This window comes from Heloderma suspectum, chromosome 5, assembly GCF_057233095.1.
Source record: "Heloderma suspectum isolate Gila_16-S chromosome 5, 16-S_ref, whole genome shotgun sequence".
NCBI lineage: Eukaryota > Metazoa > Chordata > Lepidosauria > Squamata > Helodermatidae > Heloderma > Heloderma suspectum.
The window spans coordinates 151,407,387-151,435,016 of record NC_139462.1 but is presented as its reverse complement, the minus strand read 5'-3'; the positions used below and the strand labels follow the sequence as shown (position 1 = coordinate 151,435,016).

At 41.3% G+C, this 27,630-nt stretch overlaps 1 protein-coding gene across 2 annotated transcripts; it reads right to left on the bottom strand.

Annotated features, from left to right (window-relative positions):
* Positions 1-6,624: 6,624 nt before the first annotated feature.
* INHBA (inhibin subunit beta A) lies at positions 6,625-27,037 on the bottom strand. 2 transcript variants are annotated; one of them, XM_084857809.1, is made up of 3 exons: positions 26,932-27,037; positions 24,129-24,699; positions 6,625-8,488 (listed from the first exon to the last, which is right to left on the bottom strand). In XM_084857809.1, exons 2-3 carry the CDS (start codon positions 24,514-24,516, stop codon positions 7,608-7,610), a joined length of 1,269 nt encoding a protein of 422 aa, XP_084713935.1. In that variant the 5' UTR covers positions 24,517-24,699; positions 26,932-27,037; the 3' UTR covers positions 6,625-7,607. The 2 variants fall into 2 exon arrangements, with proteins under 2 accessions (XP_084713935.1, XP_084713934.1); XM_084857808.1 differs by lacking the exon at positions 26,932-27,037 and having other exon boundaries at positions 24,129-24,983.
* Between the last annotated feature and the right edge of the window lie 593 nt (positions 27,038-27,630).

Genomic DNA, 27,630 nt, shown 5'->3' with positions numbered 1-27,630 from the left:
AGGGGCCATTGAGGGTCCACCCCCCTCCCTGCTCAGTGCAGAATATTCATTCTATTGTGAGATCCACAACTGGTTAAACAAGACTAAAAAGAAAAAATGTCTTTTTCACGCGTGGTCTAGATGCATGTTGGAACCTTCATGTAAACCCATTCCCTATAGATCACCCCACGGGTTGATACGGAAAACCAAGCATACTACAGTGGCTGGCCAGGGCAACAGTTGTGTACTTCTCAAATGTACATCTAGATTAGTGAATAACGGCAAATGGTAAGGCCCAGATCATCTGAACATTTCATCCTGCTTTTTAAGTATTCAAGTTCATAATCTGCCCAATCTCTACATCAGAGAGAGAGGGATGAAGGGACAATTACACATTGCTAGGTGAAACTCCCTTTATTTATTCCACTTGCAGTTTTGCTGCTGTTGTTGTTTAGGAAACAGCAATGTAAAAAAAGAACAAGATAAAAGCTTTGCTGACCCAACATCTCAAACACATCAACTTTACTCAAAATGCAGAGAGATGCCAGTATTATTATTGTTTTTGTCATTTACATTACAGAGGCAGATGCACAGAATTAATTTTTGGACACTTGACTTTCTGCCTTTTCCATTGTGTCATGTGGAATCTCAGTGGAGGAAATTCATCCCTGGTATAGTTTTGCTTGAAGGACAGCTAATCTGGGCTAGGAAGAGATTTGGTCCTCTTTCTCATACAAACACAATAGGAACTTATTGGTCTATGGAGTTGTTCCTGTCAAACCAATTTTTAAAAAACGTATAAAGTTAAAAAAAAAAAAACTTTTTTCCAAGCATGTCTTTTATTTATTTTAAGAAACTACTGGGAGTTGATGAAAATTTCTTGCTAACTGTACAAAGTATAGATTGCATGCCTTCCAGGTATAAAATATCAGACGGAATGCTATGAAAATAAATAACTTCTAACACAAACAAGAAGGAGAACATATCAAACTGTTACTTCTTAAAACATACTGTAAATAATAATAAAAAATTACCAGTCCTTCTACACAATAAATATTAAGAAAACAATGACATAGTTGAAATGTACTCATATAAATTAACAACTTTAATTACATTAGCCGAATGGACATTGGTTAAAGCACTGCATGTAGTATGCCAAAAAAAGGTAACCCAATAATAACAATAAAACATTTTTAAAACCCAACGAAATGTCATTATATCATTCATATAAATATATATATATATATATATATATATATATATGAGATGTGTGCATGTACTTGTGCATATGTGTATACACATGCAAACATACACAAATATATATACACACATTCCTCAGTCCAGAGCTCCTCGTGTACAGAATTCTGCATTAGGGTCCATGCCTGCTGCTGTGTGTAATGATCTTTCTCACTGCCACCAAACAGATGATCAGATGGGTGGCAGTATCCACCCTAACACTACTGATCACCTGTTGGGAGAGAGAGAGAGAGGAGGGGGAAAGTACCTAGATTCTGCCCCCACATATAACTAATGAAAGCTGACAATGCCAACAAGCTTTTAAGAGGCACTCTGGAGAGTGCAAGGAGTTTGTTTGTTTTCTCCCAACACACCCTGCACATGCAGGATCAGATCCAGAGGGGCACCCCTTATACAGAAACTAGTCCCCACACACAGATAGCTCTTTGTGATCTTGTTGGGACAGGGCAAGTGTGTGCATCTCTCTCTCTCTCCCTCTCTCTCTCTCCCCATCATCAAAGGTCTGCTTTCAAAGAGTTTAAATACAAAACTAAATTGTTGAACCCCCCGCCCCGAAAATCACGGAATCAAAAATAAATAATGAAATATGCTAGAAATGTAGATTGCTTCTGCTTACAGAAATATGATGTTCCCAAGGGTTTCTGACCTTGATCCCTCTTATACTGAATACCATTTGAAAGTTGTAGGTTACAGCGATTCATTGTGATGATAACAATAAGTTATCAGAATCTGGCTTATGATCTACATTAGATGTTTGTAGCAAAACGTAACTGAGTTGAATTGGCTTTGGTGGGACAAGTACCAAAAGAAAGTTGTGGCTAGTGGGGGTTCAGATAAAATGTTCACTTTGTACAAAGGTTTCGCAGGTGTCACCAGCAAAGAACAGGAAGCTGCCAAACTCCTCTTAGTTTTGAAATGCCATATTTGAATGAACATTGTGACTGGAATCTCGATGGAATTGAGATAATGCTAGCAGTTAGGTTCTACTGCAATTACTTCATGCTTCAGTGCTGTAATGAAAAAATTGCAACAGGACTGTTCCTATTGAAGTCATGAGCTAGGCACCCTCTCCTCCTGAAAAGTTCAGGACTAGGCCAGCTGCACGCCTAAGGCCACTGAAGCATCTGCAAGGCCTTCTCTTATGGCTTGGAGCTGCCTGATCTCCTCACCTCGGTCATGGGATTAGGAGCATCAGGCAGGCTCTCAATGGCATTCCCCTCCTCCCTTTCTCTTCCATTAGCATTATGTCTGCACTCTGCACCAGCCTCTTTGCTAACTGTAGTTTTTATAACTCCAAAACTGAAAGTGAGAGGAGAATGCCCAGACAAGAAGGAAGGGGGAGCATGTGTTTGGATAGCAATATGTCTGCACCACGCCTTTGCAAACCTCACAGACAGATACATGAAATAGAATCATAGAACAGTAGGGTTGGAAGGGGCCTATAAGACCATCGAATCCAACCCCCTGCTCAACAAGTTCTTGAGCAGTGTTAGTATCTGATATTCATCTTTTCTTGACAGATGGGGACATGGTATTTTGGATGGCCTGGAGAACACCTGAGCAAGGCTAGCAACAGATCCTGAACAAATGTGTTACTTAAAAAAAAATTTAAAAATCCAACAACAATGACTACCGTTCTTATCCTGTTTTTATTGCTACCTAAAAAGAGCTATTCTTGCCAAGGCTGTTTATCCTTAAAAAACTTGTCAAATATGGTAGCAATTTAAAACTCTATTTTGAAGACATACAGATTTAATTAAAACAAATTATCTTCTTTTTTTGTTGCTATAGTTCTTGTACTGAAACTACAGTCAGTCTTGGTTAATGTACCAATTTCATATTTTATTTATTCATGTGCTTTTTTCACCTCCCTCTGCTTTGAATAACTACAAATCAAAAGCCTATGACTGACTGTAGAAATGAACGAGAGAGTTGGAAAATGGGCATACATATGTCTGAACGCTACTGAATAGGGATGAGAAACAGTTGCTTGTTAATTTATATACCTCCCACTCTTTCCAATGTGTTTATCATAAAATCATCCACCACATCTAAACTTTTATTTTTCCCATCCATTTGGCAATTATAGATAAATGGAATAGACTGAAGTGACTGAAGAATCCAGAGACATATATCTCTGATTCCCAAACTCAGCTAATACCAAGGGAAGATGGATGGAGCTGTTGTTGTCAATTGAAGCAAAATTGGATTTTTCCATATATCTTTTAACAAAACTAATATAAATATGGTTTTTGCTAGCATGAAATTGTCAATGCTGTTGTCCATGACAATGAGACAGTGGTAAGCATATGATTAACTAGTAAAGGAGTGGTTCGTTAGTACTGGGTGTGGCCTTATGGATGTTATCGATCATTATTTCTATAACAACATTTTACAATATTGGTTTCGTTTAACCTCACAACCACCTGTGAGGTAGGTTTGGCTGAGAGACAATGACTTGCCTAAGGCAAGCTGGGTAGGGATCTGAACCTGATTTTCCACACACAAACCCAGAGGACCAGCTATTACGGTTTGCACAGCACTGGCCAACATCTACATCCTTTCTCCCTCCTGATCTAGGCTACTTCCTCATCCAGCTTTTTTTCACAAGAGAGCCCATGTTACTCATATGCATATTACAGGTGCTATCCTATACCCAGGTACCTGTGAGTAAGCACCACTGAACTCACTGGGACCTACTTTTGAGTAGGCACGTACAGGATTGTGCTGTTAGCTATATTAGAGTCCTTGGAGCTTCTTGCATGAGTTATCCCCTTAATTTCTTTTTAACTTTCTGTGAATAATTTAACTTTGAAAGGCTTGATATTTTATGGAATACATTTTATGCAATCCAATTGCGGCAACAGTTCTAACAGGGGATTGTTTTGTTTTGCAAACTGTAAAAAAAAGTGTTTAAAAAACCCAACATAATGTATAACCCATTAGCTGTACTATTCAGGCTAAATATTGTGGAATAAATTAGACTTATCTATAAGCAAGTGCTCTGATATTTACTGAACAGTGGAGCACTTTCTTTGTCTTTTCCCCCTTTATTTTGCATCCCGGTTGATACATACATGGACATGCATGTGCTCAAAAGCACCCATAAACATACCACACTATGAGTGAGGCTCTCACAAGTGCATCATAAAGCTGCACAGTTACTGTTGCATCCATGGACACCAGTCCTCTCCCTATGATGACAGTTGATCCCTTACTAGATGTATGGGGGGTAGAAGGGGCTTAATTTCTCTCCCCCACCTGACAGGTGATTCATGTTGTCAGGAGTGACCATGCCTATCACACCTTACACAATTATCACTATCTGTGATTTCCATATGTTGAATGCAGAGTTCTAATCCACTCTTTCCCCCACCCCCACTGGCCACATAGCAAATTTATGTGTGGAAAGCAGTCCTCTTTGGATCATGGTGGCTGAGATTTGGCTGACCAAAAAAAGAAAAAGCGGGGAGGCGGGGAGAAGGCTCTGACTACACTGCTTTATTATCCTTCTTGCCCTCAAGGTGCTAAGATACTACTCTTGTCAATACAGATGGGGCCTAGCTGTGCTATAAAATTAATTTATTTGACTCCTGCCAGAAGCAAGAAAAGCATTAGGGCTTTGCTAGCCTGAAGGCCCCTTAAGCATGTCCCATCACAAACCGACAACATGGCAGACAACTGCTGCACAGCTTTACTTGTATAAGTTAAACTTGTCGACATGGAATTATCTAAAGCAATCAAAAGTGATGCATTTTGTTTATAGCATTGCTTATGAAAAAAATTCTTTGCAGCCTTTGGGTCTTAAGGTAACATCTTAATTAACACAGAAGTCAATCTGAGTTATATTGCAGGGCTCAAGGTTCCACACTGAGAGGTGACCAAAAAAATGTCTCCAACTACCCTCAGGAACATTCAGCACTGACAAATGCTTTTTTAGAATTCCTTTTAAATTTGACCTTTTAAAATTCTTATATGCTGGAGTTGATCCAAGTTGACTGGCAAATATGCATAAACACAAGCAATTATTCACATTCATGTGGAGAACGTCCACCTATTGACACCATGGAGGTTTCACACGTTGCCCAGTCAATATAGGCAATCAACAATGGATACTAGAGAATGTGGCTTGATCAAAGACATTTCATACCTAGCCCAATTAATATTCATAGCTGCCATGTAATTGTACATTGCCCAGGCAATGCCATAGTCCCCAAGTGGAGAATACATACATTGACAGGCCAATGTACATATTTCCTGATTGACATTGTCCATTTGTGCACATTCTGCAACATCATTTAGAAACTATGCATGTTGACTGGGCAATGCGCAACATCTCCTGTTCATGCTGTCAGTTTGTGCACATTCTCCGCACCTTCAAATGAATGTGCACAATCACCAGTGTTCATGCATATTCTCCATTCAGCTCACATTAACTATAACATGTATATTTAAGCTACCCGAGAGTTACTGGGTGTACTGCTGTGGTGAGGTTGGGATGCAGGGCTGGAGAAGGGTGCAAAGCTGGATTTAGGTCAGACTTTTCTATGTTTATGCTGAGGATTGTATTCCTTTCATGTGGAGTGGTATAGTTTTAAATAGGTTTTCTCCACTGGGAAAAGAAAAGAAAAAATAATATACTGTGCTTGGCACACAAACATTCATTGTTTTTAAGAACGTTAAAAGTGTAGCCTGAAGTGCTTAAACTGTATATATACATACATATACAAATATAGATTCCCCCTTACAGGAAGTTGTTTTCCAACAGTGTACAGCTGCTGTACATACGAAGGATTGACAACTGAACTATTCTCGGGCCTTAAATAGAACCTTGATTCAAAACACCCTTGATAGTTAAGGGCAGTTTTCCCCAACCAGATGCCCTCCAGATGTTTTACACCAGAATTCCCAAAATTCCTGACCATCAGCCATGATGGCTGGAGCTGATGGGAACTAAAGTCCAAACCATCTGGAGGGCACTAGGTTGGGGGGGACTGGTTCAGAAATGTTTGAAATCCACAGCCAAATCTGGACTTCGGTTTTGTGTTCAGGGCGCTAACAGGTTCATCTTGAAACCATCTATGTCGTTCTAAACACAACCAGCTTTGCTGATGATCCTTAAGCCAGATCCTAACCTAGGAATGACACTAGCTAAAAACAGACTGTTTAGAGGCTCACACAAGTGTCTTTGGTGTACACATCTATTTTTTTAAAGGTATAAAATAATAATTATTATAATAAAAATAACTATTTTTGTGTGCTGTAGCAGTTCTTGTATAGCTCACAATAAGTGCAGCTCTCCATTCCCTTCCACCCCAACCACATTCCCTCCCCCCTCAAAAAAAAAAAAACTTGTTAAATAAGGATTAGACAAGTCGAACATTGTTTGTAGTGCAAATAGTAAACAATTTTTTAAAAAAATTCTCTCTTTTTTCTCTTTTTTACAAAATATAGAAATGTTTGGCTCCAGTAGCTGGACAAACATATTCCTTTCAAGTATCTCTCATTGACACAAAAAAAAAATTAAACATGTTACTTCCATTTTTTTTAAGTCTGGGTATTTTTTTTTCTTTCTCTCTCAGGTAAACAGTTTCAAACCAACTTGGTTGCATAGTTCTAATGTCATAAGCACCTTTACGAAATGTAACTTTGTATTTTCTTTCTTTCTTTCTTTATAATTTTTTTTAAAAAAACCTTTTTTTGCAAAAATAGTGCAGAAGATAAAGGTGAGTCATCTACGCATTATCTGTCCCCTTTACCAATATATATATATACACAAGTGTGCTCTGTGTGTGCATATGCCATAAGAAACCTGCACACGCACACACACACGCACACACGCACGTACGCACACACACACACACATCTAAGCGCACACTCACTGCGTCCTTGGTAAAATGATGGGAGCAAAAGTGCCAGTGAATGTAGTGTTCATACACATGGCTTCTCTAGGAATTTTAATACCGTTTTGGACTTAGCATCCAGATTGCTGCATTTTAGGTGAGCTGCTGTCAGGGCTTGAATGCATAGGTAACATAGGGGAGGGAAACGTACTTCCCCTTGTTGTTGAAAAGTGTGAAAATACTATGTAATAAAATATGGAGCATATAAGATAGGAAATGCCCTTGCCCGTACCATTTGAGTGTTTGTCATCCAAGCCCTGGTGAACAATGCCATTCCCCTTTCCTTTGTTTGAACACTGGATGCTTTTTCTTTTAGAAATGTGATGATTGTGTTCAGAAAGCCTGAACCCACCGGGTCTTTCCTCTTGCATTACATTTTAAATTGTCTTCTTGAAATTGGTAGAAAGGCAGTCCCAAAACAGTGTGGGTGTGCGACAGGTGCTCACGCGCACGCATGCGCACGCACACCTATGAGCACCCACATTCCTCCACAATCATATTCTGGATGTCCTTTTTGATGATATTCTGCCCGTCGTCATAATAGAGCATTGACATAGGCCGCAGCTTGGTGGGCACACAACAGGACTTGAGGTTGGAGAACGGACTGTGGCCCCTCATACGGTAGTGGTTGATAACAGTGGAGTGGAAAGAGAGGGTTGAGCTAGTTATGCCCGCAATGTGGCTGGGGCAGTCTCCTTCACAGTAGTTGGCATGGTAGCCTGGAGGGGCGATGATCCAGTCATTCCAGCCAATGTCTTTGAAGCTAACGAAGAAGTGCTTCTTGCAGCATAAGTTGACTTTGCCATCACACTCGAGACCCCGCCTCCGCCTCCTGTGTTGGCGATCCTCTGAATGTCTGGCAAGCATCATCAGGAAGGGCCTGTGGGATTGCTCTCTCTCCTCCTCTCCGGTGCTTTCGCTCCCTTCCTTTTCCTTCCCTTCTACATCTTCTTCTTTTTTTTTCCTCTTCCCCAGCAACACCAGACTGGCCCCAGTTTCTTGACACTGGTCGCAAGCGATCCGCACATCGAGGGAATTCTTGCCCTGATCCAGGAGGCGCTGAACACTGCTGGAGACTGGGAAAATGTGCCAGCTACTTTTACGAGTGTCCACTGCCTTTTCAGAGATGAGAATTTCGCCCCTCTCTCCCTTCAGACCTGCATCCTCGTCCACGCCTTGGGAGCTGCGCTTTGGCAGTTTCTGCTGCTGGTATAGGCGGATGTTCACTTTTGTCCTGCTCCGATTGGCTTTAGAGACTTTGAGGAAGAGCCACACATCCGCTTGGGCCACTACTGAGAGTTCACTGCCTTCCTTTGAAATTTCAAAATGCAGCATTTTCTTGGCAGGACCTAAATATGAAGAAAAGATAGATATGGGGGGGGGGGAACCAATTAGCAATGACAGAACACTTATTTTTCTGATTATTACTTTTTAAATGACATGGTGGCAAATATATTGCCTGTTAAATTGCCTGCAACAGGGCCAGCATCCAATGGCATATACGTGCAAATAATGTTGCGCTAGTGAAAACCAGGTTCCAAACTATGTGCAAGAGGAGAATCCAATTAAAGTTACATTTTCACAAGTGTGGTTGCCTAGGGGGCTGTGCAACAGAAAGATTCAGTGGTGCTCTGCTAGCATTATTTGAGTTTGCAGAATGAATGACACTATTGGATACTGACCTATGGCTGATTCTCTGCTGAGATTTCTTTGCTGCCATTGCCAGCAGGTATAAATATGTAAAGGTCAACTATCATAAGACATTGAGCACGGAAAACGCACTTACTTGTGCAGGATTACATAGGCCCTGCCAAATTGCAAAGGCTTCTCAATCCATATTCCAACCCTTATATGTACAACTTTTGCAGGTCAGCCTTCCTTCTTGGAACAAATGAACACGTAAAAAACTGTCCTCGGAAGTGTCACACACAAAAAGTATTGAGGACCAGCATGTTTCAGAAACATTATTGCCTCCTTGGGGAAAATGGGCAACCTGCAGTGGTGAACTCCTTGACTCTCTCATTAACTTGCATCAAGGAGTTCACATCTCTAGCCAATGTTAATTCCACTTACAGTAGACCCATCACAATGAATGGAATTTAAGTTAGTCATAACTAAGTTAAGAGTCGATTTAAGAGTAATTTCAGAGGAGACTCATTAAAATGAATGGGACTTAAGTTAGTCATGACTAACTTAAGTCTTATTTATTTAAACAGGCCTACTCTAAGTAGGAGGAGGATCAGGGCCAGTATCAAAGGTAGGCATGGTAAGGCACCTGCTGAGGAACCACACCCCAGCAGAGGCCCACTGACAAGAGCCCCCTGGAGTTGCTCCTCCTCTTCTCCATTGCAACCTGTTTGTTCACTGCCCTCTAGCTCTGGCCCAGACAACAATGGTGGTAGTAAGAAGAGGCAGTAGATGCTACTGCCTACTTGTTCACTGGTTCAGCAAATGGTAATAATGATGAGAAAGAGTATGAGGAGCAACTAATGAACATGGTGGTGAGAAGGTAGGCTCACTGAGCAAGGAGCCCATTGAGGGTCAGGGTCCCCCCCCCCAAAGAGCCCTTAAAAACCTGGAGCTGGGACCGAGTAGGACTAACATTGGATACATTGTTTGTAAAACACATTGGGTCTAGATAAAAATGTCTGGCCCTTCTGAGAACAGTTTCTCTCCTGCTCATCTGTTGCATTCATTGCCTTTCCCTTTTGGTTTTGTGTTAAGCCTTACTTCTTGGTCATAGGTTCTTCATATGCAAATATTGGCCTAGGCACAGATTAATAACTCTTTAAACATGTGGAATCTTGCACACACCTGGTACCTTGTTTAAATTGGCCTTCAGTTATCATACCGTGGTCCAGCATTCCCAGAGTGGCTTCAGGTGAGATGCACATAAGCGTAGTTATTTTCCACAGTCAGCTGGACCAACAGGATCATCACACTGCCAGGGGAAACTGTGCAAAGAAATCGCTCAGGTAATATTTGCAGTGTGAGCCTGAGAATCTTCTCTTCACAAGTTTCCCTTTGGATGTGATGGTCCTACGTCACTGGCTGAACATAGAAGTGACTATGCATTTGGTTGGCTGCTCTGGATGGTCACATTCAATGCTGCCATCACTTTTTTCCCCATGAAACCAGCCATGGACTAGGGGCATGTTCCCAATACCTCCAACTGCACAATTTAGCACAGTGTGTGCCCAGATATTTCTCTTCTGTACCTGACTTTGGGAAGCCATTGCATGCAGAGCTATGAGAATTACAGACTTGAGCTATGGATAGTTAATCCAATTGTGTCTGATGTATAGCTATGTGTATTTAACTTCCTCTTTATTGGCAGCCGCAGGACCTTTAATTTCATTGGGTTCCTTCAGGGAACTATTGGTGGGCATATCCTCTGACAGTCTTCAGGTCTTTTACAGAGCCCAAGCACAAGCTAGTTAAGATGTGCATTTCAGCTATATATAGTTTTCAAATATTTAAAATGTTATTAGAGACAAAACAGAGAGCCATTTTTCAGGATAGGATAAGAAACCAAATCCCCCTGATGTGGCACTTTTCTCTGGTTTAGATCTAGCAATAGCTTTCATGTCTTCATAACCTAGGGGCTAGGCTACCATCATTAGTAGAGCGGAGGGATGCAGTGAAATACTTTTTTGAAATTTTGATGCAACCCACAGACTGGTGGTTTGGTTCAACAGATGCTCATTATGGCAGTGCTCTAGTTTCTGTGCTGCTGCCTCTTTAGGCAGAATTCTTGTAGGCAGAATTCAAGTTCCTGGCTTTTCACCTATAAAGCCCTATTCATACCATTACCTTCCATAATCAATACTGTCGATTTCCATCCCCTTCAATGGAACCAATTACCTAGGGAGGTGGTGGGTTCTCCCACACTGGAGGCATTCAAGATGAGGCTGGACAGCCATCTGTCAGGGATGCTCTGACTTGGATTCCTGCACTGAGCAGGGGGTTGGACTCGATGGCCTTGTAGGCCCCTTCCAACCCTACTATTCTATGATTCTATGATTCCCATAAGTCCCAGCGAAGATCTAGCTGTCATCAGAAATATTGATATCACAACTAGGGATGGACAAATCTCTCCATTTTGGTCTCTCTCTGCTTCTCATTTTTCCAACCTTAAGTTCACTTTGTCCCAAAATTTGAGAGGAAAGGTTTGCATGGAAATCCATATGCATTTTTGGGGTGCATTTCTCCTAACACGTTTTTTGAAAGCAATTTTGCAAACATTTCTGAACATGCTTTTTACTAATATATGCATTTTTTTGTGTGCACTTTTCCCGAATATACACATTTCTGTATGCATTTTTTGATTGGAGAATGCCATTGCAAAATTCGGAGAAATGTGGATATTGAAGGATAACTGACCTTCAGTTCTCATCTTGGATTGAAAGTGCCAAATAAGGTAAGTTTACATTAACATGTGAACCAAACGAATTTCTTACCCATCCCTAATTCCCAACAGGATTTAAATATCACATTCACCCTTGGTTTACAGAGATCAAGTGGAAGCTTGGTTCTCCAGGCACAACAGTCTTTATTTGGCTGAAGAGTAGGGATGGCGGAGAATTCTGCCACGGATTTCAGTGAGGCCAAATGCACTGGCATGTGGCCCCCCAAAACCCATGGCGGAATGGCCTCCCACCCCCCGCCACACCGCAGAATCCCCCCCGGGACAAAGCTTACCTGGGGCGGATGTGCCAGTGGCAGCGGATCCAGCAGCAGCTCTGCGGCCGCAAATGGTGGCCACCGTAGCAGCCGCCATTTGCGTCCTGCCAGGCTGCCATGATAGGCTATGTAAATATTTACGTAGCCTATCACGGCAAAGAGCAGGGGCGCAAACGGCGGCCGCTACACCATTTGCACCGCTGCTCTTTCTGTGATAGGCTACGTAAATACTTACAAAGCCTATCACGGTAAAGGCAGCCACGCAAACAGCAGCCACTAAAGTAGCCTATCATGGCAGCCTGGCAGGACGCAAATGGCGGTGGCTCCGGCGGCGGCTCTGCGGCCGCAAATGGTGGCCACCGTAGCAGCCACCATTTGCATCCTGCCAGGCTGCCATGATAGGCTACGTAAGTATTTATGTAGCCTATCACGGAAAGAGCAGCAGCACAAATGGCATAGCGGCCGCCGTTTCCGCCCGTGCTCTTTGCCATGATAGGCTACGTAAATACTTACGTAGCCTACCATGGCAGCCTGGCAGGATGCAAATGGCGGCCGCTACAGCAGCCACCATTTGCGGCCACAGCAGCCAGCCATGACCAGAACTCCAGCTGTGGACAGCCCTGGCCGGCGGCTCCACGGAGCCGCCATGGAGCAGAGCCGGCCCAGGGAGGATTCCAGGGGTAGGGACAGAGCACCTCCCCCCCACCGCAAATCAAAGCTGTGAAAAGGTAAGTGACTTTCATACATCCCTACTGAACAGTATGTTCTTTTTAGGGATGTACGAAAATCACTTACCTGTTCGCCGATTATGTTTATGGTGGGGGGGAGGTGTTCCGTCCCTCCCCCCAGAATCCTGGACAGGGGGGAGGCACTCCGTTCCTCCCCCCCAGAATCCTCCGTGGCCAGCTGTGCTCTGTGGCAGCTCCGTGGAGCAGCCAGCCAGGCCCAGCCAGGCCAGAGCCGTCCGCAGCCACATTTCTGGCTGCAGAGGGCTCGGGGGGGGGGAAATGCGTACGCAAATGGTGGCGGCTATGGCCGCCACCATTTGCATTCCTTATTTTTGACATCTTAATCTACGTAAATATTTACGTAGACTAAGACAGCCCAAAATAAGGAACGCAAATGGCGGCGGCCATAGCTGCCGCCATTTGCGTATGCCTTTTTTTCCCCCCCCAGACGTTTTAGGCTACTTTAAAACTTACGTAGCCTATCATGTGTGTGTAAAAAACAAACAAACCTGCAAATGGCGGCGGCGGCAGCCAGTCGGAAGACCAGCCACCGCAGCTGCCGCCGCCCGGAAGATCCGCCCCAGGTAAGTCTCGTCCTGGGGGGATCCGCGAGGGGGGGGCGGTGGGACAGGCTGTTCCGCCACAGATTTCAGGGTGCCGAATGCACTGGCATTCGGCCTCCCCGAGATCCGTGGCAGAATTCTCTGCCATCCCTAGCTCTTTTTCCCACCCCAATGCAAATAATGTCATGTATTATGCAGGTGACCCATGCAGATGCCCAACTTGCATCATTCTTTCCCATCAGAAAAAAGGGGTTAGATCATGTAAATGTCTCATCCACATGATTTGATATCTGTATCATACATGGTATCATCTCTGTAGCGAGCAAACCTAGTTCACCGCCATGGGAGGAAGACTGGATAAGATATACACAATTGGTGCTGATGATCAAAGCTAGCTTGCAATAATATTGGGGCTGCAATCTCACTTCTCTTCTGGGAATCGGAAAATTTGGAATGTGATCTCACATTAGTTTGTCACTCCAAGATTGCACTGCTTGTGTGAGTAGACTAGTCACGTGAGCAGCTTTTTGTGCAAGTGGAGCTGGATTTGGTCATTGCGGCCAACTCTCCACATACCAGCTGCCTCATCTGAATCAGACTGTAGATTCCACTCTTCATTTAACACATGCTCATTGTTAGTCCTGTAACAGTAGCTTTGCTTTAAACATGACACATTTATAAGGGTGTTTGTCTGGCTCAGGTTAATAAATTTGCAGAGGAAGTTGATTGTGATAATAATCATGATAATTGCAGTGAGAGCGGGTTGTTGTTTTTTAATATAGACCTCAGTTCCCTGGCAGGAATTGTCAATTTTAATAGCAATACTGAGGTTAAATTATTATCCACAACATTTTGGGGATTGTTATTACATTATTATCCACAACATTTTAAAGCTTCACTTTAAAATAGCAAGGGGGGGGGACCTAGGTGTCAGGATTGATTCTGAGCGCAGGGAGATAGTTAGCAGCTCAGATTCAGAAGAGGAACAGCCAGAACTGGAGGATGCATTTTCCCAAGCCAGTTCAGATATGGGTAGGCGTGCTTCTCAGGTTACTAACTAGCAGATGGCTGTGCCTGAAGCCCCTCCCTTGCCCCCTCTGTGAGAAGCGAGGAGGAGGAGAAGGAGGAGGAGGAGAGTGGGGACTGTGGCCTAAGAGATGCTAGACTACGGCGCAGATCTAAGAGGGAAAAGTCAGGGGCAGAGCTCAGACAGTTGACCCGGATAGCGATGTGTGAGAGGCGACATAGGGAAGCATCGCTGGAAGGATGGGACATCCCTCCCTAAGTTAGTCTAGCCTCACTTCAAACTGTAGGCAATGGCAATGTTCCCATTTGAATCCCCTGGAGGCAATTAAAGGTTTGACTTTGAGACTGAAGCCTCTCTATTTGTCTGTGTGAGTGCATCAGGAAGGAGGGGGCCCAAGGGAAACGTGGCAGCAAGGCATGCTATGTCAAGAACATGAATATAAATATTGCAATTTGTCTCAAATTCAGGATATGATTTCAGGGAAGATCAATGAAAGAAAAAACAGAGGTCATGGCTGTATTTTTATAAAGTCTGCACTTGAAATTCCAGTGGAATCAAAAAGGAAAATTTGAGCTATTTCAGGTATGAATAATCTGGGCTTCAGAATCTTTCAGTTAAAGAAGATCTCTGATATAACCATTCTCAGCAATTTTAAAAAGGGAGAAGATCCCATTTCACTTCCATTTGGGCCAAGCCAATGTAGATCTGATTAATACTTTTGTATGCATTAGATCACTGAACATATTTATTCCTACTACTCCTGAAGCTGGAAGCTCATGGGAAATATTGAAATTTGTGGTCTACATTCTAGGGACAGTGTTTCTTTCTTTTAGAACTATGCACAAATGGCCTCTCAAAATTTTCCACCCTTTTTGTGGGGAGAGCAATTGGGAGAACAACTTCACCAAATTTCTCCAGGATGTAGAGAAATTCTCTAACAGTCTCTTGGAGGTGAAGCTCACCATTAGCAGAGGCAATAGCACAGCTTCTTTCCTAAGGTTTTTTGCACTGCGAGTGTAAATGGCGGTAGCAGCAACTGTATTGGCAGCCATTTTGCATTCTTCACAGTGCCCTGGACCTGACATCATTCCAGGTCATTGCAGGGAGGGGAGTGGTGGCTGCCACAAAAAATGGTGGATAATATTTGGAGAAAAAATTGCAAAGTAGCCTTTTTTCTAGGGCTGTGGGGAAAAGAAATCTTGGAAATTTTCTCAGAAAATATGTCTTCTGACAAATTTCAGCTCAGCTCCACTTTCTTCCTGTGTTGTTGCATTTGTGTAATTTTTCTATGGAAACCTTTAATCTCAAATTTGATTCTCTTTTGGGTTTGGCTGTAATTTCAAAAAAAATCTTGAGCCATTGTAAGGTGTGAATTCTAAAACTATGAAAGAATATCTGATATATTTAAATATAATCCAAGAGTTAATACATTGTGACAGTCCCTTTTTCCCAAATGGAAGCTATTCTGTTTTCTAATACCATAATAGAGTTTACTCTTTATATATGGCTACAATCCTATACTTACTTACCTGGGGGAAAGTCCCACTGAACTCAGTGGGGCTTACTTCTGAGTAGTCACATACAGGATTGCACTCTACGTATATTACATTTGGAGAGGGAGAAACTATTCAGTCTAAGAGAGCCCTGTTACTTCAAATTTCCATTATTCACTCCTGTTTATTTTTAAGTTGTTCTATTTTGCACTGTAAGTGAATGATTTTTCCCCCTATAAGGCAATCTATTGGTTTTACAGCAGCTCACTTTTTGGCTATGTTTGGGCGTCTATACACACTATATAAATAGTGCAACTACATTCAAAAGTGTCCTTCCCTTAGGTTTTCATCTCATTCTCAAAAGATAATGAAAAATGTGTGATTAATACAGTTTCATATAATGGAATAGTGATTATTGAGATATGACCATTCAGAACACTTGCCATGTACTGGTCCTTATTTGATTATCGATCCCACAAACTAAAACTTCCCTGCATAGTCTTTGCAATGTCCCCTAAGGATGCTGTATTTCTCTCAGTAGAGCTCTCTCTCGCTCGCTCGCTCGCTCTCTCTCTCTCACACACACACACTAGTGTCAGAGGGGCTGGTTTTGTTTCTGCCATAACTTCCCCAAGTGCACGATAATTTCCCCCAACCCAGGCAGGGGCGCAGGATCTCAAACCAGGGCTGAAGTCAAAATGGTCAGGGCCAAAAAAACCAAAAATCCCAGCATATTTTAGCTTAAAGATCTTACTGCCAGTACCTAAACTTTAGGAGAGGCATTTCAACTTTTTAGAATAGTGGAAAAAAAAACTGTGGAAAAGCCAGGAAACCACCAAACATCAGTTGTGGGGGGGGGGGGAAGAGGCATGATGTATCCCACTGACTACCTCGGGAAATTAAAAAAAAGAAGTGGTAACTCCACCCCACCCACCCCCTTGGCAGAAGTGGATTGCATTTTCAAGGTTAGTTTCCCTTAGGAGTGGATTATGCCTTCCAAATTTCAGGGAAAAAATAGGTGCAGGGTGGTTTATGCTACATGTATTTTATGGTTGTTGTTTTTTAAGGGACCTTCCAATAACATTTTTATTTTGTGGTAGAATTGTATGAAATGTGCAGAGATAATTGCCACTTCTGAGGGAATTGGGCACGTCAACTTTGAGATGAATAGGCTCAGGGAGTTTTGTGCAAGAACAGCCTTTTTATTTTGGCAGTATCCAAAAGAGGAAGGATGTGCTTATGCCACTATGTTCCTTGTGGACCATTGTTCTGAAAATGACAGACAGCCTACAGGTGACTGTATGTTAAAAACCTGCAAATTGACAGAAGGATAGGTACAGCAGTTTATGGGGAATGGGAGTCCTCAAATTGGGAGGGGGGTGATTCACTTCCCCTTCCTTCCCCCATGCTTTTTTAGGCAATTCTTATGAAAATGGCACACAAGGTAGAGGTGTCCCCAGGCAGGAAATCTTTCAGAAGTATAGGTGCAGGGTATAGGAAGTTATGAGGACTGAAAAGTAGTCTGAGCCTTTTTAAAAAAAATAGTGAGGCACAGTGGCAATTTTTCACTGTACAAAAACTTCTCAGAGAAGAACTGAGTTAAGAAAGTTCTTAAGAAAGAAAATTTAATTTAAGAAAATTTAATTAAAATTTAAGAAAGAAAAAGGATGATTTTAAAATCATGAACAGAATTTGAAGCCACCCCAATCCAACACCAAACCTCTGACTTCCTACTTAGCTTGCTACAGAACAAGTTAGCACCTGAGAAATGGAAGAGCAGAGACACAGTTTTATGTAATTCACATCCCTCCCCTAAATCAGAGTGATTGGAAATCCCCTGGTAAAACATCCTAAGTTTAGAAGTCACTCAACCACACAACTGGACATTGTTTCCAATGCATTTTCAAGTTTATTAGACTCAAACCTTGAGCTCACTGCAGTGAACTGAAAGAGTTAAAATTATTTTTAACTCTTGGATTTAGCTCCAACCTGTATGATAGAGATCTCCATTTGTATGCTGGAGAACCACCCATCTTCCCTTTTAAGATATAGACACACATCCAGAATAAGAACAATTACAAATTTTTGTGTGCAAAAATAGATATAGATAGATAGATAGATAGATAGATAGATAGATAGACAGACAGACAGACAGACACATCAGCATTAATACACAACATTCACACACACCATCATGCATGTGTTCATGCCTTTATTTAGAGCCCTGTTTCTTCTCACAGGTGGTCTGTGGGTACCTAGCCTTCTGCTACCTCTTTCCCATTCTCTCACACTGCTATTATCTTCCCATTTTTCTACTGCCTCCCATGGCAGCTACTGCCTCACTCATCACTTTCTGCAGTGGTACAGCTAGGCAATTTTAGACCCTAGATGTAATGGTCTCATGACCCCACCCTTTAGACAGTCATATATTAAGTTGTATAGGACATAACTAACATTTCTCTTCTCCAGCCTCAACCCCACCATTCCAGGCACTTCTACATTCATCATGATATACTGAGAGCGAAAGAGAGAGAAAGTCTGTTTGCTAATCTTGATATAATAATAATAATAATAATAATAATAATACTATGAGCATGTGCAGTTTCACATTTTAAACTCATTTAAATCATGGTGCTATCATGGCTACAGGAAGAAAATGGAGTTTGCTTCTGCTGCCCCAATGTGAAACAACATTTACTTGGGGAAAAGCACCACTTTGCTGTAGAAAAGGATAATATATATATTTTAAGTAAAAATACTTAAATGAAAAATGAACATCAGTAACCCAGGCGAGATCTAAGTTCATCAGAGGAGGCCTTGCTGTTCATTCCAAAACAAAAGGAATGTCGTCATGAAAAACCCTGATTGGCAGGGCCTTCTCTCTAGTGTCATCCACTCTCTGGAAAACCCTCCACCGCATACTTAGGGAGGCAGAAAATCAGGCATCTTTCAAGCACTTCCTTTCACGCAGGCTTTCCCTGGGCTGTAACTGCTGTTGGCTTTTACTTTGGTTTTAGATGCTAAACTGTTGAAGTCTTATATTATGTTTATCATGTTGCATTTTACAGTTTTAATTGTTGTGAACTGCTCAGAAAGCCTCAGCTGTTTGTTTTGCCTTTGGAGAGACCAACCAACGATGGTGGGAGATGCAAGGAGTGACCCAGGCTCAGGCCTCGCCTCTCTCTCCCTCAGGGCTACAGGAGACTCAGACAGCCAAATGATGGCTTTCAAACTCTAGTCAGCATAATAATTGCACTGTGTCTCTTAAGCTAATAATTAATGAGAACAGATTGTCACTTCCAAGAGGTGCATGAAGGAATTGTCTCTTTTTTAAAAGGTGGGGTTGGGGGGAATCCTTCAGAGTCATAAGCCAAGTTCACTGGAGGGAAAACACCCTCCCAGTCTATATGTAGTGATCAGGTCATTGCCAAGGGTGAAGCAAAACTCATCAACACGGCCTCCCCAAGAGAAAATGTTCTTGGCCTCCTATGCAGTTCCAAGCATCTATCACTGTGCACAGCTATACCTCGACTGGCATACCCACATACATATGGACAGACAAGTATGCACGTACACCCAACTGCACATGCAGGCAAATATCCTTCCACAGGTCCTTCCATAGGACTTGTATGTTACTCTCTCACGCCATTCTCCAATGCCTTTTGTACCTTGTCTCTCTTGTTGTCAGATTTAAAAGGAAACCGGTTTCAAATTAAAAGCAAGCAGGTTCAAATTATATTTCAGTACAGTGGCTTCATGAAGCAGGATGATGATATTATTATTATTATTATTATTATTGCCTTGCAACTAAATTAGAAAAAACTTCACTGCTTTTTTTTCAAAAGCTAAGGAGGATCATTTTGTAAAAAGAACACAAAAATCCAGTCAGCCCAGTCTATAAACCACAGGCAGATTTCCCAGAGCCTTAAAAAAGAAGAAGATAAAGAACACTCCACCACTTTGACCTTAATAAATGTCTAGTCTTTTAGCCTCTGGGTCTATACACTTTATCTTTTCTCACTCTCCTTTTGCTTCTCTCTCTCTCTCTCTCTCTTTCTTTTTCTTTCTTTATATCACATTCTTCCTGCAGCCCACCACTTTGATGAATTTCTGCCAGTTATGCTAGATGAGGGAAATTCAATAGTTGAAGAAGCAACAGATAAGCACTTCAATCTTTGTGCTTCAGGGCCAGTTGGGTAAAAAAGAAACTCGTCTTGTGTAGCAAGGTTAACTTGCATGAAGTCGAGGGGGGAAATCCTTTGGAGTATGCCCTCTTGTGGCATTTTGCTTTTATATTCAGTATAGAAAGCTGAACCCCTGGAAACACACGGCAGATCTTTTCAAAGAATGGATGAAATCACCATTCCAAATACTTAAAGTAATTATTCTCTTTGGCCCCTTTCAATACTTTACTGTGAATTCTAAATTGTGATTTAAATTTTAATCATTTAAAAGATTATCTAGTTGTCTTTTCTATTTGCCGGCAAGACTTAATGAAGCAGAAGAGATATCTTGCACCCACTTACTTGGCTGCAAGTCCCACTGAAATCAATGGGACTTATTTATTTCTGAGCAAACCTGCTTAGGGTCAGGTTGCAGCTGATATGTGCTTGGATCACAATTTCCACTCATTCTTGACTAACCACTGATCATAATCACTGGAATGTCAATACAACCTCCTCCTTACTCATTTCTGTTCACTGTCATTTACAGCCCTTTTTATTGCTCATTGAGTTGCCAGTAGCTCACTACAGACCCAACAATGTCCAGAGGAGGCAGTTTGGTATCCATTAATGGTCCTGTTGACAAATTTAAGTGACCAATGGACTGCTGTCATTGGCTAATGGGTTCTCTAGCCATTAAAGAAGTAAGGTTGGATCCAGATATAGTCATACTTACAGCTGACCCATTGAAATCACTGGGACTTAAGTTAGTCATGAGTATCTTTAATCCCATCAATTTCAGTAGATCTACATTAAGGATGATGAAAACCGAATCCAATGTATTGTGGCCAACACAATTCATCATTGGCTGTTGTAGCAATAATCAATTATTCGTTATTCTTGAAAAGTAGTATTCCTTCTTTCTCCCCAAAGGCCACTTAAGTACAAGAGTTCTGGCAGTCTTGTGCTCACTGAAAAACTGATCTAAATATGTTATGTTCCCTTACTAGTGAAATGTCATAAATATTTGTCAACTACATTTTGCTAATAGTTTTATTATAAATGGTGTAATTCTAATGGCTTGTTAGAATCCCACTTTCCCTGACATGACAAATCTCTTATCCATATTGAAAGTTATTAGTTTCACAAAGGTCTGCCTGGAATTTTAATAGCACCTGCCAAGAATTTCACAAGATCTCCTGGGTCTGAGAACACCTGTGTTTTGGGATGAATTTGGTATATAAACCTTCAAGCCTTGTTCCCACTGTCTCCTCCCTATATCTTTCAGAATGCTGCAATTTAGTTCCCCCACCCCATTTTAATCCATCTTAGTCCAAACACAAAATAGAGACCTGCACACACATGCTTGCCATTTATCAGATCTGTGTCATTCATCTATCTATCGATCGATCGATCAGAAGGCATCTCAGTATGAAAGATGAGATTTTCTTCTACTTTTAGCACCTACAATAGCTCCCTAATTCTGGAGAACTACGAGATCATTACATGAGATCAAGCCCCTCCTCAGGGGTGAGGGGGAATAGATGGCTTCTATTTTCATCAGTATCCTATCCAGCTGACAAAACTTGAGAGCATGTTTCCATTCATTTTCATTGATTCTCTACTGCCTCCCTTTTAGATGATGGCTGCTTTGAGGAACAGCAGTGTGAACATCTTCAGGAGAAAAATATTTCCCATACCATATTGTTTTACTCAAATAGACTTGGAACATATCCTAGAGTTGGTTTTGGCCACTCATGAACCTCCATGGAGCTCTGCTCTTCTATAGACTTACTCCTTGGCCTTAGACAATGTGCTAGACTTCCTGTCACTTCAGTAAAAGTGATGAAAAGACACAAATACTATTTTAGAATCTGACATCCACCGTTACCAAGGAAGTAAATCTGACATCCACCTTTACAGATCAAAAGTACTTAAAGCTGCAACCCTATGCATCTTTAGACAGAAAAAAAGACCTACAACTCCCAGCATGGCTGGGGCATGCTGGGAGTTGTAGGCCTTTTTTCTGTCTGAACATTCACAGGATTGCACCCTAAGAGGGTTAAGATTAGAGCAAGCAACGTAAGAACTGTGAATGGGGGTGAAGAAAAGACTGAATGTTTTAGCTTATAGAATAAGACAGTATAGAATACCCTTCCCCAACCTGGTGTCCTCTAGATATATTGGACTTCAATTCCCATCATGCCCAGGCAACATGGGCCTTGGCCATGCTGGCTGAGGAACATGGGGTATACAGTCCAACAATTGTAGGGTGCCAAATTGGAGAAGGCTGCTATAGAATAATAACTATGGGATTAACACAACCAGCAATCATAACCTGAAATGACTGGTCCATAAAAGCCATTGCATGTCTAAACTAAATGGTATAGTTTATATGTTTATATATTAACTTTCTTTGACTTTCAAATTTAGAAGGTATTGCAATGGAGAGGGAGGTGACAGAGGAGAAGGGAAATTAAAATTTAGTTGCATTGTGATTTACTCTGAAAAGGGGGTTTGCTTGAGGGTTGAAGGTATGTCAGGGGGCGGGGAGGGCAGTAATGACATAAATACAATGATCCCCAGTGGTGACAATGATATAGTTGTCATCAATACCAATGTATCTACAAAATACAAGCTGAGATGGTGTGGATATGTGGTAGCTTGTAGCTGAAAAAAATGAGTAGTTGGACTATTGGCCACTTTCTGGGCAATGGCACAGCTAATATTAATCATGTGACTCTCTAAGCCAATTGGAAAGAGTGTCACAGTTGCCTTTGGAGCCTGCTTTAAGCAGAAACAGTACACACTGCTGGAACTCACACAGTGTCTCAAAACCACAGTTCATTCCATGTGTGTTTTCCCTCAGCTTAGAGAGAGTGGTGCGGTAAACTAGATTCAACGTCTGCCCATCAGATGTCTTGCCATGTCTTTGCTTCTGAATGCTCCTTCCTTAAATGAGTTGAACTACAAGTGCTTTTGATGATAATAGGCCCTGAGACATTCTACCCATCATTTGAAATGGAGAGGGTGCTTTAAAAAAAAAAATTGGAATGACCCCCTCCCCAGCAAAATAACTGATTTGATAAGGGCTACATTGACACAGACACTGACCACCACCAGGATGTCTTGTACAGTGTTGGAACCCATGCAGTTAGCAGCAGGAATGTCTGCTCTTAAACTGTACACGCTTCTCTGCATGTCTTTCTCTGCAAACAGAACATCTGAGTCAACAGGTTTTCAGGATTGGAAACTCTGAGAGTTCCCTTAATTGTTTATATTGCTGCAGCAAACTTTTAAACAAAAATGCTCAGTGTGCCTGTGCATACTTTGCCTACCATATGCTGTGCTGAGCAAAACAACGACATTCTTCGCAAGCTGTCTTGGCAACAGAAAAAAATGCTTTAACTCAGCAACACAACTAATTTGTCGAAAGTTTCCAGTATCAGTTTGGAATCTATGCGGATTACATAGTTATTGGTATATAGACAGGTAAACCTGAATGTGTGTGTACATATACACATGCGCCCAAATACCAGGGCTTAATATTAAACATAATGCACGTACCAAATTTTGAGTCTACCCTTATTAGATACTGGCAAACTAAATAATTCTCTGAGCATCATGGCATAGATGTGAGCAGTTACTGAATGTAAATCTATATGACAATGTCTTTTATTTTTTAATAATAATTGAATAATTCAAAACACACCCTATCAAGGTTGCATTCTTTGGCAAGGAACTCTTGGGAACACCATCTTTCTTTTCTTTTCTGTGTGCAAAAGTCAGCATTACAATTTGGATTGCCTACAACTATTTGTCCCAGTTACTACTGAGGATTTCTGACAGTAGCTGTTAACACTTTTACCGCCCTGAATATTTGCTGTGAATTGAGTCACAATTATTTTAAAAATATAGACTCTCAACTTGACAGGTTTTACAGTGTGTTGGTTCAGAAATTTATCTTAGCTAATTTTTATTTCAAAGAGCCCTCCCTAGCTCTGTCTTTCATTTTGAATCATCACCCTCAGTGATTTAGCATTAATCTTTTCACAAAGTAAGAAGAAGAACCCACTTACTCAACATTTCACCCCAAGATAGCTTTATCTCGCTCCACCCGTTGGCTGGCTGGGCTCAGTAAGTGTAAGCAACTCATCTGTAGCAAAGGTTAAATTCTAGAGACCCAGATTCCTTCATGCTTTCATTCTCTCCTTTCTCTCAACCTGTAACCTCACAGAGAGTATTATTGTTGCAAAGAAAAGGAAAGTTCATTGCAGTTCTGACAGAGACCAAATAGAGTTTCCCCACCCCCACCTCAGCAATAGCACCCACCTGATTCTGCAAACGTGATGATCTCTGAAGTTTGCTCCACAAGTTCATTCATTTCTGTTCTTCTTCCAATGTCATCCTCTATTTCCACATAGCCATCCTCTCTCACTTTTCCTACATGCAGTTTCTTGATGGCATTGAAAAGTGCAGCTTTGGGCACCGGCTGAGTGATGTTAGGTCTGTCCCTCAAGTGCAACATGTTCAGAATGTGCTTCTTTACTGCTTCTACCATCTCGGGCTGGGAGCTGGGCACATCCTTTGAGAGCGTGACAAGGGCACATGATGGACAATCGGTGACTGAACTATGCCCCTCAGATCCTGGGGTCGGGGAGCTCCTCACTATAATCCAGCAAAGCACCAACAAAAATCCTCTCTTCAGAAGCAAAGGCATCCTGGCAGCAAAAGTTGTTGCGTTTCCCTTTGAAAAGGCACTGCTTTTCTTCTCCCAACACCACTTCACACACAGTTTGTTTGGTTTGGTGCCCCCCCCTTCTTCTTCTTCTTCTTCTTCTTCTTCTCCTTCTCCTTCTCCTTCTCCTTCTTCTCCTTCCTCGCTTCCTCTTCAGTAAATTCTCTGGAAGAACAAAAAGTTTTCTGTGAAGTTTTGTTTGGAGGATCCTTCTCTGAATTCAGTAAGTGCTATAGATGTCTGTGACTGTCAGTGAGAGGAGTTCTGACTCTGTCTCAGAGTGGGAGAAACACACACTGAGAAAAGGAGAGAGAGAGGAGGAGGAGGACGGATTGGCCTAAAGTGAGTGAGTGAATGAGAGAGGGAGGGAGTTTTGTCTGTGAGTAAAAGCTATGATTAGGAAGGGGGAGGAACAGCCCATATTCTGACAGGCTGCCTTCCTTATGCTCACTGCACTCTAGCACACACCTCTCGTTTATATCTCGCCACTCATGTTTTCTGCCCTACCCACCTCTGCTTTTAAATCTCTTTTCTTTTCTAATGTTTGTGCTGTGCTTCCCTCCCCCACAGCCCCCCCTTTTTTTTGCAGCTTCAACATCTCTGCTTTCTTTCTGTTCCTAGCTTCTTCAAAGTACCTCAGGTTAACAGAACTGGGTGAGAATGAAAGGAAAGGAAAAGACAGAGTTTTAGAACACCTTCTTGTGGGTTGTGGACTATGCCAAATAGACTCTGAGGAAGTGCTACATAATAATGTATGACCTGGACAAGTGGAGAACATGAAGGGAAATATATTTTTTGTATTCTGAGTGAAGTAGAGGAAAGGTCCCACTTGGTCCCATCTTTCTTTCTTTCTTTTTTAAGATGCTGTGGGTTATCAATAATGAAGGTGAAACAAAACTTTTGTTTAGGGTCATCTAATATACTCTGTGTTTCCAAGCCGCAGGAAACTGAAAGGGACTGAATGGCCCAAGCAGCACCTAATTGTGTTGTATTCTCAAGTTCTGAGCTCCAGTTCTTTGCAAAAGTTGCCAAGAAATACATTGAGAATTAGGCAGCATTGCCAAATCAATGGGCTACTGCCAAACCAGAAAGTCCTTTCTCAGTCGTAACAACTTAAAGCAAATCCATGAGTTTTGCTACAGGGAATTTTGCCTCAGTAACAGCTGAGTAAAAGACAACTAAGGTCACAAACCTCAACAATTTAGTCCAAGCTCAGCCTGTCAACTTCCAGAGTGGCCCTTGGTTTCATGGAAGGTATTTTTTCAGTAGCACTTATTGCAAGACTGTGATATAGTAAAAGAAATATTGTTAAGGGCCAGATTCTCCCCTAGAGAAAATGGGTTTCCATTAATTTCTGTAGCTGTATGTTTATTTAAAGAGGCTGAGACTCTTGTCTGGTATTCCAAAATCTTTGTCATGCTTTGCTCAAATAAGAAACTGGATTTGGAGCCTCAGACATTTTTTGTTTTTGTTTTTATCTTCCATTTAATTCATGTTGTATTAATTTGAGTTTTTAGTTCATTCAGTCATAAACACACATAGATCTACCCCATTACGGATGATATCCTCTACAGTTTCTTATATGCCAAGACTGCCAAGTATCTCAATTTACTGGAAGCATGGTAAATTAATGTAAACATTGAATAGATGCTATGCATTTTCATGTCAACTGGAGAAGTTGATGAAAAAATAATAACCCAAAGACATGTTTCTGTATATGAATGAGTTGAACAAGCCAGAAAAGTTGTGTCCTATCCTTTCTTTTCTTTTCCCTGTTTGTGCAATGGATGCTTTCTGACACTGAAAGCAAAAAAGCGGCTTTCCTCTCATTTACATATGCTTTTTAGATCCTCATGGATCTCACCTCCTAAATTCTGCTGCTGCTGTACTTAGAAAGTATAGCTTAAGAAGCTTTGTTTCCTTTAGTAGGTCTGGTTGCATCACTTAAGTGCATATATTTGCAACACTAGCTTCACTATACTACTGGTGAACATCTTGACTTTCATCAATAGCTTAAATTAGTATTAATTTCTGCATGTGTTAAAACTGAGCCTGGCATAAGAGTAAAAGTCTGAGTTCATGAACTTCAACATAGACTGCAGTAACATTTGGAGTTCAAAGTTTGAACAAGCATGTAAGCTCTAATACAGATATGTTATTCATGGAAAACTTCTGATATAACACGGAGTCTTTTTATATTTGTGAATAGAATGGACAGTGCTTGCATAATTCACCTAACATTAGCATTAACAAATATTTAAATTTTAAAATCCACTTTAAATGGAATAATAATAGAACATTTCACATGACTTCAAGGATAAGCAACATACTATATATGAACTTTCCAAAGGAAGCTTTTAAAGTTGTAAAACAGAGAACAGAAAACTTAGATTTTACCTTTCTGAGCTTAAATCTCCACAGAGGTCTTTCTCATTGAACCTTAAGAACACTTCAAGTTCTTAGTGGAATCCGAAGCTTTATACTGTATTGCATTTACTTACACACTCATGACACATCACTGCTGTGGGATGGAGCATTGGCTAGTCCTATATTACATCACTATATGAGTGTTTTCCTGTGTGAGACATTCTTTTTGAGAATTATCTAATGGAAAGTTATTTGCCCTGAATGAGACAAAACTATGTTTATTCATCGAAGGCTGCAATACTAGGCAAGTTTACTCAAGTGTAAGTGCTATTGGACTGTGCAGGACTTTCTTAGCAAAAATGCACAGGGTTGCACATCCTTCATTCCTTCAAAGAAAACATTGTGTGTGGCAGGGCGGGGGGAAGGGGGATCAGTGACATCAAAAGCAATCATGAATTGGCAAAGAGCTGGTTTTCAAGAATTCTGTATGAGTTATAGAGATACAGATATGAAGAGACAGATCAATGAGTTTGTATGTCTGTACCTAATACAGAATTTCTTTTAAAAACAACAATAATAATTAGCTGTTTGTCAATTCATCATTGTACTTGATCTGACTTTATTTTGTAGCATCATCAGACTTTTTTTTTAAACCCAGTTGGAAACAGAAGTAGTGAAAAGAAAGGTGGCTGTATAGAAGAACGATTTGATGTATTTCACTCATTATCG

Bases quoted from the DNA above. Each gene is read 5' to 3' on its own strand.
- INHBA (XM_084857809.1), bottom strand. From the start codon at position 24,516: ATGCCTTTGCTTCTGAAGAGAGGATTTTTGTTGGTGCTTTGCTGGATT. The intron at 8,489-24,128 runs GTGGGTGCTATT...CTTCATATTTAG, and splicing joins CATCACGTTTGCAGAATCAG to GTCCTGCCAAGAAAATGCTG.